Here is a 13,744-nt window from a genome sequence, read left to right on the forward strand (position 1 = left end):
TCCCTTTCTCCGGAATTTGGCCACTGAACCTCCTGAATCGCTGCGATTTCGACTCCCTGCCGCTGTAGTTCTCGAGCAAGCAAGCCAGCCCGCGCCGGTACATTGAGAGATCGGACGTTACAAGTACCCAATTTCCAATCGTTTACCTTAATATTTTTCCGTGTTCGTAGCATAGGTCTCTGCCGATTGATCCTTTTCGTATTTCTACTTTCGTTGTTCGGTTTCGGTATGCTACCTTACCAGGGTCGCGACACCTACATCCTACATCCATTCCGACAGCATTATGTGGCATGTGGATGTTTTTAGGAGTAACAAATATGTTCATGTTAATTCGACACCCTTCCCTCTTCTGTAAGGGAGGAGTCCCATACAAATGAAACACAAACTTCTGCACATCTCGTAAACTAACCAAGCAAATGGAACCAAACTTAGCAAGTGGATGTTTTCAGGAGTAACAAATATGTCCATGCTGGTTCGACACCCTTCCCTCCTCTGGAAGGGAGGGGTCTCATACAAATGAAACACAAATTTCTGCACATCTCGAGAACTAACCAAGTAAATGGCACCAAATTTGGCATGTAGATGTTTTCAAGAGTAGCAAATATGTCCATGTTGATTCGACACCCTTCTCTCTTCTGGAAGGGAGGGGTCCCATACAAATGAAACACAAATTTCTGCACATCTCGAGAACTAACCAAGTAAATAGAACCAAATTTGGTAGGTAGATGTTTTTAGGGGTAACATATATATCCATAATAGTTTGACACCCCTCGCTCTTCTACAAGGGAGGGGTCCCATACAAATGAAATACGAATTTCGCACAGCTCGGGAACCAATCAACCAAATACAACCAAATTTGGTATGTTTTCAGAGGTAACAAACATGTCAATAATGTTTCGACACCCTTCCTTCCTCTGGCATGTCTTCAAATACCACTTCGAAATCCAAGATGGCGACTTTCCGTTTCTGAAAAATAGCGGCAAATGACCTTATACCACCCAACATGGGTATTTCCGGAATTGTTATGATGCACTGAAGCCACAAATCGACTTCAGACATCATTTTGAATTGTAAGCTGGCAACTTCCGGTGTCTGGAAAACAGCCGAAAATGATCAAATACCACTTAATATGAGCGTTTCTTTAGTCAGATTGACGCAAGGAAGCCAGAAATTGTTCCCAAATGCCATTTTGAAATCCAAGATGGTGACTTCCGGTTCCCGAAAAACAGCGGCAAATGACCAAATACCCCTCAATATGCGTATTTCCGGAATTGTTATGATGCACTAAAGCCACAAATCGACTTATCAACCTCAGACAACATTTTGAATTGTAAGAAGGCGACTTCCGGTTTCTAAGAAACAGCGTCAAATGACCAAATACCACCCAATATGGGTATTTCCGGGATTGTTATGATGCACTGAAGCCACAAATCGAACTCAGACAATATTTTGAATTGTAAGATGGCGACTACCGGTGTCTGGAAACAGCCTAAAGTATCACCCAATATGAGTATCTCTGGAACGAGAATGAAGCTGAAAATTGACCTCAGACACCATTCTGAATTGTAAGATGGTAACTTCCGGTTTCTAAAAAACAGCCAAAAATGGCCGATTTCCATACAAAATGAGTATCTTCGGAACCAGAATGATACACAGGAGCTAGCATCGACCACAGACACCATTTTGAATTCGAAGATGGTGACATCCGGTTTCTGGAGAACAGCCGAAAATGACCAAATAACACCCAATATGGGTGTTTCTTAAACCAGAATGGCGCTCAGGGGCCAGAAATTGTATCCAAGTGCCTTTTTGAAATCCAAGATGGCGACTTACGGTTCCGGATCACCGGATCCAGAATGATGCAAGGAGCTATAAATTGACCTTAGACAACAGTTTGAATTGAAAAATGGCAACTTCTGGAAAACAGCCGAAAATAACCGAATACTACTACATATGGATAAGTCCGTAATCGAAATGATGTAAAGAAGCCAAGCATTGACCCTGGACACCATTTTGAATTAGAAGATGACCACTTTCAGTTTCTGGAAAACAACGAAAATAACTGAAATGCACCCAATATATATCCGGAATAGAGGTCATGTACAAAAGCCAAAAGCTGAGGATTTGCCATTCCGATAAAACCAATTATTTTTAAACGATATAATCCAATCGCAAGGAATCAATAAATTTGAAATGTTTAAAATTATTAAATTAAACACTAAAATAGGCGGGACGAAGATCGCCGGGTCAGCTAGTTCCTTATATTTATTAAGCCTGTATTACACTCTCTGACCAAGCGTCAAATATTTGTCACTTTTTGACAGATAAAAATTTGGTCAAATATAATTGTTTGTCACTCTCCAATTTTAACATGGGACAAACACGGACAAACAACAACCATGATGTCAAATAAATTTGACCATTAAGTCAGAAGGTCAAATATTTGACCATTAGACAAAGAGTGTACTACAAGCTTTAGAGTGTATTAAAAACTTTGGCAAGTCCAAACGAAATTAAAACTCAATTAGAATAGCCCATTTGAGAATAATAGAATATTTCATGTTCAGGTAGCTGCGACATACCAAATTTAATTCGAGCTTCAAATAAACAGAAAACAGTGAGGGTTTAGAAGTTTTATTCTGAACGACATACAAAACACAATATGCTGATACAACATAAGCCTTCCGTAATTCACTTTTTAAGCTGTGAGATGGTTGCAATATTTGCACTTGAAATAAATCTTGTAATTAAATCTTATTAATTTAAACTGTTCACGCTCAGGTTTTCAAAGAAACTTCGATGTTGTTGTTGCAACTAGACCTTCGTTCTCCAATCGTGCGAGCATCGTTCGGTAGATATCCGATGAAAAAGGAAGCACCACACCACGTTGCTGAATTTCACCTGCAAACGAATAAAATATTGTTGTGATTGACTAGAGAAAACGCCATTTTGATTAAGAATACCGTCTAAAATCATTTTGGCTGCTATGGCCGCCGGAAAACCCACAGTCACTGCCATTGCTGAGTGTCCACCATTAATTGCTGGTTGCCCATAGGCTACGAAATTTATGCCCCGTTCTTCTCGCCGTCCATCACTCCAGCGAATGCCAACGTCATGCCTCAAGATGACTAAGTCCCGTTCACTGTCACCTGAATGACAAATATTGTTTATTTCTACATTATGTATTTAAGCAAAGATTATACGCACTGAATGCTAGTTTTTTCGACAGATAGTGACTGAGAGTATCCAATGGTGTACCCATTTTGAACACAGGAGTATCTTCCAACAATCCCAGCTCAATGATTCCGTCAGAGTTACCAACCCTTTCTGCCAATTTATTTTTTAAATTTTCATAGAAAATGTCAGCATCCACCAAACCTAGCAGATTGATAATTAACTGTCGCCAGGTAATTTCAGGGCCCTTGGGATGTAGCATAGGATGAACGTTAGGATCAATCAACCCCAAAAGTTGCATTGGTTTAATGCTCTCAGAAAATCCTTTATATCGAATTGTCCCTCTTAGTAGTGTATGGACATTGGTTAGTCCATACAGTGACTTGTATTTTGTGGAGTCCCGATTCGGAAAGCCTTCCAGTGCGAAACCAGGTAAAAACTCTAATTCTCGAGGAGCAGTCATCAATTCTCCTCCACCCGAAATATCCACCACTTGACCTTTACTCAAATATTTAGCCGCTGACAATGTGTTGAGCAAAACACCTCGAGGTGACCATGAAAATTTATACCGCAATGGATTGTCTGAATGTTCTGGTGCTGGTAATCCACCGCAGAAACTTACGAACGATTCGATGGTACCGCCTTTCTCTTGCACCTCTTGGAAACATTCCAGAGCAAGAAGGTGGTCAATGCCGGGATCCAGCCCAACTTCATTCATTAACGTTACTCCAGCCTCCTTCGCGCTTTCATCAAGGTGTTTAATATCTTCATTCAAATAACTGGCAGTAACTAGATGGGTTTTACCAGCAACGCAGTGTTTGGCGATCAATCCGTGTAGAGAATACGGTAGTAATGAAATGACGATATCACTTTCTTCGCATAAGTTTTTCAAATTAACACTTTCATCTTCTACATTAATGTAAACCGATTCGATTCCAGCATATCTATAAGCTAACCGATCGGCCTCCTCCTTAATTTGAGACCCCACTTTTATACTAACGTTAGATTCACGATGCAAATATTCAACAAGAGGTGCAGAAACAAAACCTGCCCCCAAAACTAGAACTCGCTTTTTGCTTGTAGAGCAACCTTCAGTCTTGTGTCTTGATCTATTGTTACTTTCGCGAAGTTCATTGATGTATTCATAGGATGGTGTCAGCTTTCCATTACTACAAATTATTGCGCCTTCCACGGGTTGGCAAAAGTGGTGCTCTTCCAGTGGTTTAGAGGCATCACTCTGTAAGATGTCTAGAGCATACGGATAAAGAAGGTCGCCAAAAAAGTCTGTCGCTTCTCTCGGTAGTTGTGTAGGCATGTTGTCTATAGAACAAACTAGCACACCTGGACCCTTAAAGCTCTTCATATCCTTATTGCGATCAGCATCGTACAAACAAAACGGTGTGTCGATTGTAGTACACTCATTCATGAACTCAATTGAACCACCAGGATCCGCAGAAATATCACAAATTGCAAGCATACGATGCGGAAGGGCTGGTGCTCCTGAGCTTGTCGGTAACCATGGAGTATTTGCGGGTCTCAAAAGATTTTTTGCATCGGGAATAGTGATTAGCTTTGGGGATCCGACAGCCCAATATATGCCATTCACGATAACCGAGGCATATGGGGCAACAGTCTTGTTAAATGTTGAAATGTACCGTTCTGGGTACTGATCATATTCTACGGGATCGAATCCACCACCATCTTGTCGCTCCAGATGATCAGCTCGACTAACCTCACAGGCGTATAACTTGTTTTGACTACCATGTTCAGCTACTTTTCGCAGTGCTTCCGTTGGAACGTATTCAATCGGCAATTCCTGGAATACTTCTTGCGCTCCTTGAGACACATTTCCAGACCCGGTGAAAATAAACGTCAGTGGTCCAATGGATTTGGGCATCATTCCCAAGGCAATTTCATAGCCACAATCACGCACAGCTTGTCGTGCCATCGAAGAGTTACGATAATTATGTGCTAGACCCACGTGCTGGAAAAAGTTTCAATTAAGTTATGAAATAATTTTACTTCTCTTTTATCGGTTACCATAAATGGAGTGTGGTGACCCAAAGCTAGCAGTCGTAAACCTAGACCATGCAGAATGTTAACCATACCAGCAACTCCGGCATATTTACCGAAAGCTACTAAGCGGGCTCCGTTACGGTCCATCAGCTTCTCATAGTCAACCAAACGGATATGCTTTTCCAAGCAAGCATCGAGTAGTGGCATGTTCGATTCTTGGGCTTTAATGGTGTGGGAGAAGAAACAATAGGTCTTCTGAGGAATTAGTGCATCTACAGGCACCTGTTTGACACCAAAAATGACTGATGCTTCGCTTATATCCTCTTGAACTGTGGCACCAGCGTTGAGATAGGCCTGCAAAACAAATCACATTAGCGTTTTATTATTCGTAGTTCTTACTGCAAATACTAAATATCCCTTAAGTAAAATGCTGAGCTAGAAAAAATAAGTGTCACTTCAAAGAAACTAAATTCGGTTTGTACCCAGAGCTTTTAACTAAAAAAAAATAATCGTTAGAGTAGTACAAGAGCCTCGCAAGTTAATTCACCATGGATGTCATGGTAATATCAAATTAATAAAAGTTTAAAAAAAAACTGGAGCATTTTACTACTATACTTTCCTATTCTTATAGACTTAGTATATGCACAGTTTTCAACCTATGAGGCAACGACAACAAGAACTACGATTCAGGTCTGTCATACAGTTTTCGCAACACTTAATTATCTTAACCTAATCGTAATACTTTGTATGTCTCCCGTCAATAGAAATTCGCGAGAGTTAGATACGTCATTAAACGAACCAGGTTAAGCGTCACTTTTCTGGCTCAAAGGGGGCTTGAATACATCTATCAGTGACCACTTCTATTGTTTAGCTCATAATATGCAGTATCTCTTTCGCGTTCTTATCAGTTGTTCATACTGTCGCTTTTGAACAACAACGCGTTGTTTTTCTCATCACTTGTTTGTAGACGTACTCTTTAGTACCTGTCCGCAAGAGCTTTATTTATTGCTTATTACGTGCTGTGGAAAACCACTTGATAATACCAGCCTTCAAAGTACTTCAAGGTGTTGAGAAAATACTCGATCGACAATCAAATACCTTGTAGAGTTACAGTAATGGCTTATCAACGAATATCTTGAACATACTAGTATGATCTACAACAGTTGTAACCAGTTTTCAACAACGTTCCGAACCTCCTGCTTAATTTGTTGTCAGGACTAGATCACGAGGTTGTTGCGCACATGACTCGATTGTTCAATTACCGCTTATCACCACTATTCATGAGAGCAATTATGCTTATCAGCACACCCCCCGCGAATTACGAATTTGAACTCATCTTACCTGCATCGGATAGGCTCGACGATTAGATGGCTGGACTATCACTTTAACGCCGTTTTTGATCAACTTTTTCACCATTGCTGGACTGAAAGAGGCTCGTCGTTCCCATACTGACTGATCTTCGCGACGGATAGCAATTACCTTGCCTGTCTGAAAATGTACATTTAGGCAACTACTAAATAAATACGTTCTATTCACTTTTACTAATTATATCCTAAGAACACTCTATCGAATGTATGCATTTTTTAATGAAGACTTTTCCTACAGTTTAAAGTTATTGTAATCTACAGAAACTTTCCACTTACATGTTTGGCCCGACTGAACAGTCGTGGTGATAAGCTTTCTTTACATTTGATAATTCGAAACATGTTACTACTTCAAGTGTGTCTTTACTACTGACTGACATGTGCACGAGATTCAACAAGCAACTCGCCTCACAACAAGAATTGGATTGGACACATGGAGCTTCTTCGCGTTGTACACACTATCAGTAGCCAAAGACAAGAGATTGGAATACGAAATAGATGGCCAATAATTCTCGCGGGATACAAAAGATAAGAATAACTAAAATGTGTGCAACACATATATGCTTAACGTTTTTTTTTTTTTTCAAACAATCTGCGTAAATCAGATAAGTATTGAAGGTAAATTTTTTTTGAGAATTTATCTTCTTTGTTTAAAATGAAAGACTCGAATTATGCTCCATTCTTTGATTCTTTTTACTGAATTTAAACAAAAACAAAAACACTAGGTCGATGTGTAGGTATAGAACTGCTATACGCAGCGCATATAAAAAGCTTACTTATTGAACGCCGTTACACCAAACAGGCAAAACAGCGCGAAAGGATTACGCATTTGAATTAAACGGTACGAATTTTACTAAGTACGAGCGCCTCCATTGAGCCACGTTTTGCCGTTCATTGCTATACAATAAGAAGAAAAACACTGGTCATCACAGGTGCACTTCAAAAGCTCAAACCGTAAAAAATTAATTTTGGTGTCCCTAGCCAAATATGCAACGCGTATAACTTTTCCTGACATCTTGTTTTTTTTGGGTGCATATGATGCCAAAAAACTAGAAGTCACTCCGAGTTCATTGGTACCCTATGGTTGAAAATTATTAATTAAAAAGTCTGGTTTTCATTTCTCCATCCTGCACGCTTAAACTGCATCTCAAGCTCGGCTGAAAAAAAAATCCGAGTTCACTTAGCCTCTTAGAATTCAACCAATATTTCAGCAAAAAAGCCGGTTGCCAAAAACCATCAGATTATTTTGCCGAGACTTCGCCGAAAAAAACTAAGCTTGACGAACCCCTTCTGAATTTCCTGCCGCATTTATCGTTAAACACTGTAGATGCCGAGGTCAGCAAATTTTGTCATTCTCATGCAGCCTTTATTTTTCTTTGTGCAAAGTGTTACGTACGTAATGCGTTCCTAGATTCTCGGCATTAAATGACATCTGTCAAACACTTGTTTTCCGAAATTCTCGGCAAAATAGATTCAGCCGAGATGGTTGCCGAACACTGTCCAAGTCAGGCACAAACAATTCGGGGATTTTTTTTCAACTGTGTGGACTTATTTATTTGTTTATTTATTTGTAAAAAATACATCAACAGGCCTTGTGGCCCAACTGATTTTCTTAATCTAAGTGCTACGTGCTAATGTTAAAAATCGATTCTTCAGTACCTCGCAGCTGGCGTCAAAGTCGAAACATGATGCGTAACGGTTAAAATGGCGCTGTAGACTGGTTATCGTGCCGAAGCTACTGTAGTTTGTTCGTCTACTTTGCACGTGAAGAAACAGGCTATTTCACAACATACGTGGTCTGACATAGATGTTAAGTTGTTCGAGAATCGCCGGGCAATCTATCCGTGAAGTCAATACGTCCGAGATGAATATAGCTCTGATCACATCCCGACGAATTTGCAGGGTGTCCAAATCGATAAGCCTGCAACGCTGTTCATAGCTTGGTAGTTGAAAGGGGTCAGTCCACGGTAGTCTACGGAGATCAAAGCGAATGAACCGTCGTTGTACTGCCTCGATTCTGCTTACTCCGTTCAGGTAGTAGGGACTCCACACTGAAGCGCAGTATTCTAAGCTAGATCGTACCAAAGCGCAATATAAAGATTTTAGACAATAAATGTCGCTGAAATTTTTTGCAATGCGTATTATGAATTCCAGGTTCCTGCTGGCCTTGTCGACGGTGAAGGTCATATGTTGTTTAAATGTGAGTTTGGAGTCGAGCAGTACTCCCAAGTCATTAACACAGGTTGTGCGTCGTAGAGGCGTATTTGATAGCTTACAATCGAAAGTAACTGGGCTAAGCTTCCTTGAGAACGTTATAATCTCGCATTTGTCGACGTTTAATTGCATGCGATTGTCGACACACCATTTCGCGAAAATCGATAACTGCTCCTGGAGTTCAGCGGCATCTGATGGAACCTTCACTTTGGCAAATAGCTTCAGATCGTCAGCGAAGGACAGTCGAGGGCCCTGAAGCCAGAAGTTGACATCGTTCAGGTAAATAAGAAAAATCAGTGGCCCGAGGTGGCTACCTTGAGGAATGCCGGAGTGAGCGGAAAACGAATTCGAGGAAACTCCGTCGATGTTCACTGCTAAACGCCGATCTGTCAAGTAGGATTTAAACCATAGTAGTAGGGGGCCTCCGATGCCGAGCTTTTCAAGCTTCGCAACGGCGATCTCGTGATTCAGTTTGTCAAAGGCGGCGGAAAGGTCCGTGTAGATAACGTCCGTCTGAGACTGGTCGTCAAAGCTGTTCATTACGTAAGATGTAAGCGTCAGGAGATTCGTGGCCCTGGATCGCTTGGGCATGAAACCGTGTTGTTCGTCTGCGATGTACTGCTTGAAGAACGAGAAAGTGGGTTCGAACACGCAGAGCTCAAAAAGCTTCGGGATAGAGCAAAGCGCTGAGATTCCTCTATAGTTATTAACGTTTCTTCTGTTCCCTTTCTTATGTACTGGAAACATGTATGCCGATTTCCAGATCGAGAGGAAAACACCCGAACTGATGGATTTGGTGAAGAGATTACTCATTGGAGCAGCCAGACTACTGATACAGTTTCTCAAAGGACGGTATGCCATCTGGCCCAGCGGATATGGAAGACCTGAGCTTCGAGGCGGCTAATGTAACCGTGCTAACGTCGATGGAAATGTTAGTCAATGCACGACCGAGAAAAGGAACACGTGCCGTCGCGGAAGTAATTTCGTCCGTCGTTAATCTTTCGTCTACAAACACGCTAGAGAATTTCCGCGAAAATAGTTGGCAGATCTGTTCAACACTATTCGCTGTATCACCGTCTAAGAACATGCTTGATGGTAGGCCGCCGTCTTTTCGCTGTTCGTTCACATATTTCCAAAATGATTTGGGGTTACGTTTGAGCTTGCGCTCGACATTCCGAAGGAAGCCTCGAAAACAGGAGCGACTTAGCTGTTTATAGCGAGTGTTGATCGATAGGTAGTGGTTCCGTAGAGGTAGAGTTCTGTATTTTTAAAACCTTCTCAAGGCCGATTTCCTCTCTGATTTAAGACGTCGTAGCGTAGTGTTCAGCCATGGCAATCGTTGATCGGAGTTAGTTTTTTTTCGGTACATGTTGATCAATGACGTAATTGAGAATATGGGAAAAAGTTAAGGCGGCGGCATTGACGTCGTCTGTGTCAAGAACCGTGTTCCAGTCGATTTCAGACAACAATACGTTGATATTTTCGAAATCGGCACGGGCGAAATCGTAATAAACGGATGTCGGTGCTGTAGTCTCGACACAGGAGATTTTCTGATGGACAGACACCAGCAAGGCCGGGTGATGCAGGACGTGTTCAACGAGCGGAGAAGGAGCCAATGCCACTTCAGGGGCTTGGCAGCGCACAGTAGCGAAACAGAGGTCCAAAAAGCGCCCATTTTCGTTGGTGATTCTGTTGCATTGCTGAAGAGTAGCGGTACTGTAGCTATCTAGCAATTCGTTAGTGGCTGGTGACAAGCTAAGCGAGCCGAAATCAGCGTACATGAAACCATTACTCCGCTCTTGCCAAGTGATACCAGGTAAATTAAAATCGCCTAAGATAATTACGTCATCCACCGCGAACGTCTTCGAAATGATGGTGTTAACCGAAGACATGTGTGCGCGAAGAAAGTCAGTATCGCGGGTACGATCAGGAGGAACATAGATAGCACACAAAAATAGCGTGCGGTCCACGAGTTCAATTGTTGCCCACACTTGCTCGGCGGTCGACCAATCATCGTGTTCGAGAATAGAAGCATTGAGTTGACGGTGAACTGCGATCAAAACTCCACCACCAGAAGTTTTGCGACTATTTTTAGGGTTCCGGTCACAACGAAAAACTTCGTAATTGGGTCCGAAGATTTGACGAGAGAGTGTTCGATTGTCGAGCCAGGATTCGGTCAGAACAATGATGTCATATGGACTGTCGGCGCATGCTATTAAATAGTCGGAGACGCTAGCGTTCATACCACCCACGTTTTGGTAATAAAGAAGTATATCATGTCCATGGTCAACGTTATTCGTCTTCGGATTGGTCGACGGGCTAAAAACGGGTAGCGAGTCAGTGGATGGTCTATGGTTAACGTTTGCGCACTTGCCTGATCTGAGATTTTGGATGCTCCGTCCCTCGCATCCGCACGCAGGACCGGGATGGCCGCTGGCTGGAAATGCTCGACTGCGGCGGGGAGGTAGGGACATCCATGATGCCAACATCGAAGCGTCCCGGTGTCACGTTGAATCTTGAAGTGTCAGTTGAAGAAAGATGTCGTCTTGTTGTGAGAGTGCTGTCATGACAGCGGGAGTCAGTGATTTGATCGTCCAGAAGCGATAAGTCAGTTGTCGGTGGGCTGGAAACGCGTAGCGCATCAACAAATGAAGGATTGCTAACAAATTCATATTTGCCGCAGACATCGATCTGGAAGTTCCGTTCCCCTATCCCACACGCAGGACCGGGACGACTGATGAACGCTGGCGGGAAATGCTCGACTGCGGAGGCGGGGTCGGGAACTTCCATGATGCTGATAACGTTGCGTCTCGGTGATGGAGCGTGGTTAATTAGGGTTCCTCTATTGCAGATGCTTGTATTGAAGCGCTGTCCGACGCAGTTCCTCCAAAAGGGGCGGGCAAAACAGGGGTAGCGGATGCAGTCCCAGTAGCAATGTTTCCGTTGGGAATTGTTACCGGAGTGGCTGGGAAAGCGGAGGTGGTGGGAGGTAACCAAACTGTGGAGTTGCCTCGTGTGTCGGCGAATTCCCTGAAAACGATCCCTTGAGGCCAAGTACCAGGACTCAAGGCAATGGCTTTGTGTTCAGGGGGAACACCGACCTTGACCGAAATAAAGTTCAGTGACTGAAGTTCAGTTCCTTTTTTCACCAGAGAGACGACTTTGATTGCATCCCGTGTCTGTAATCCATCCCTGACTAGTTTCTCAACGACATCGACGGTCACGGTAGGGTGAAAACGTGAGAGGTATACCCAAAACAAATCAGGTGGAGAATTAGCCACTAGCCTGTCATGATTTTCAACGTGTCTAGTACCAACAGCCGGTTCGATTGGAGTTTCTGCCTCGCCGCGACGACGCTTAGCGGGACGGTCTCGATTTGGTATTCGCACCGGGGTTGCAGCGATTACCTTATCGGCAAGTTTAGCTACATGCTGATTGTTTTTAACAATTTCGTCCTTGAGTTCCGAAAAACTGTGTAATTGGTCGCCAAGGACAGAAGCGACCACGTTCCCGAGGGATGAAACGACACTTTTGAATCGGGTGTATTTCATTAGTTTAACGCACTCATCGCACATCCAAAACAGGTTGTGTTTCTCTCGGACGACCTTTATGAACGGCGCGTTGAGACCGGCACAGCGGATATGGCAGATTTGATCGCAAAAGCCCATGCATTTAAGAAGGTCGTCTTCCTTCTTGACGGATTTTGCACTTATTTCGAAAGTTGCGTAATAACCTCAAGTTTCTTGAAAAAAAAAATTTAAAAAAATCAATTCAATTTAAAATTAAATTTAATTCAAAATTGAAAAAAAAATTTAAAAAATTTAACTTTTAAGTTAAAATTTGGTGTTTATTTTCAATTTCTTACTCAAAATATTTCAGACAGTTTTTCTATACAATCAACAATTTTTGAGGTACAATGCTTTGAATAAAACCTATGTCAAAATGCATAGGCCCTTTTAAAAAATAACCCGTGGATCTAAAAAATCTCTGCATCTGTGAAAAAACGCTCAGTTTGCTAAGCTAAATACGTGCAAAGTTTCATTCAAATCAAAAATGGTCGATTAAATTTTTAACTATTTCCAGGTCATTTTGATGATTTTGCTCTACAGGACAATTGGGCTGTTTGGCTATTATAGCAGTGTTGTTTATATGTCATCTGAGAGAGCTGCGTTTTCTGAACGAAACGTGGTTTTTAAAAATTGTATATCGTTGTCTACGACCCTATTATTAGGGCAGCATCGTACCTCGAGACCAAAAAGGTATACACAGGTGAGGAAGAAGAAGGCATTTGTCTGTATTAGTAAAAAAAAAATGGTGAACAGAAGCACGTGCTTGGATGGTGACGTAGATCTCGGTTAACGAGCAAATGCCATTTGAAACGGTATTCGGCATTGTTTAACGACGCAAGTAGGCATTTTCGGCGTTAAACTTTCAAAACTTGTGAAAAAATCCACCAAACATTGTTTTCTTTCCATTATGTTTTCGAAGCTCCACGCCATCACTGTTAACAAAAAAAAGCCCTTTAAACCCGAGATTTAAACCATCTCCGTACCTTTCTATATTCCATTGCCTCGAGACCAGCTAGTCAACGGGGATGGCACCGCTGTCAGCTACCATACATTTGACGCGTTACCAACATCACTGGCACTGGCACTCGAAAATGGTCATTTTACGCTTATCTTATGTTGATTCGGGCAAACCGACCAAATGTTGACTGCAGTTATTGACAGCATATCGGATAATTTTGAGCAATTTCTAAAGATTTTTGTCTGCAATGTGATATTCTAAGTGATATTTTGTACAATAATTGTGCCCCAAAACAAATAGAAGCAAATTGTGACGAAAGTAAGTTTTGTGATGAACGGTACAGGAATAGATGTTCGTTGCGCTTGAAGGCTACCATACCAGTCCCTTGAGCTAGTCATATACGTATACCGTTTTGAACGGGACAGTACCGTTTTTCCTCCATTTTCAAC

The 13,744-nt window shown here is 42.0% G+C and overlaps 2 protein-coding genes across 2 annotated transcripts; both read right to left on the minus strand.

Moving 5' to 3' along the window:
* Positions 1–2,618: 2,618 nt before the first annotated feature.
* On the minus strand, positions 2,619–6,967 carry LOC129727874 (alpha-aminoadipic semialdehyde synthase, mitochondrial). The gene is made up of 6 exons (XM_055686120.1): positions 6,834–6,967; positions 6,532–6,678; positions 5,215–5,544; positions 3,208–5,158; positions 2,964–3,149; positions 2,619–2,901 (listed from the first exon to the last, which is right to left on the minus strand). Exons 1-6 carry the CDS (start codon positions 6,894–6,896, stop codon positions 2,786–2,788), a joined length of 2,793 nt encoding a protein of 930 aa, XP_055542095.1. The 5' UTR covers positions 6,897–6,967; the 3' UTR covers positions 2,619–2,785.
* A 4,632-nt stretch (positions 6,968–11,599) lies between these two features.
* Positions 11,600–12,436, minus strand: LOC129728347 (uncharacterized). Its single transcript, XM_055686784.1, has one exon. It carries the CDS (start codon positions 12,434–12,436, stop codon positions 11,600–11,602), a length of 837 nt encoding a protein of 278 aa, XP_055542759.1.
* Between the last annotated feature and the right edge of the window lie 1,308 nt (positions 12,437–13,744).

Source organism: Wyeomyia smithii, chromosome 3, assembly GCF_029784165.1.
Source record: "Wyeomyia smithii strain HCP4-BCI-WySm-NY-G18 chromosome 3, ASM2978416v1, whole genome shotgun sequence".
In the NCBI taxonomy this organism is placed as follows: Eukaryota; Metazoa; Arthropoda; class Insecta; order Diptera; family Culicidae; genus Wyeomyia; species Wyeomyia smithii.

What these genes read in the sequence shown, in the direction of transcription:
- LOC129728347 (XM_055686784.1), bottom strand. Translation starts at nt 12,436, where the DNA reads ATGGGCTTTTGCGATCAAATCTGCCATATCCGCTGTGCCGGTCTCAAC.
- LOC129727874 (XM_055686120.1), bottom strand. Translation starts at nt 6,896, where the DNA reads ATGTTTCGAATTATCAAATGTAAAGAAAGCTTATCACCACGACTGTTC. An exon ending in GTCGAGCCTATCCGATGCAG is followed by an intron (nt 5,545 to 6,531) that starts GTAAGATGAGTT and finishes TTTGTTTTGCAG; the next exon opens with GCCTATCTCAACGCTGGTGC. An exon ending in AGCCAAAATGATTTTAGACG is followed by an intron (nt 2,902 to 2,963) that starts GTATTCTTAATC and finishes ATTCGTTTGCAG; the next exon opens with GTGAAATTCAGCAACGTGGT.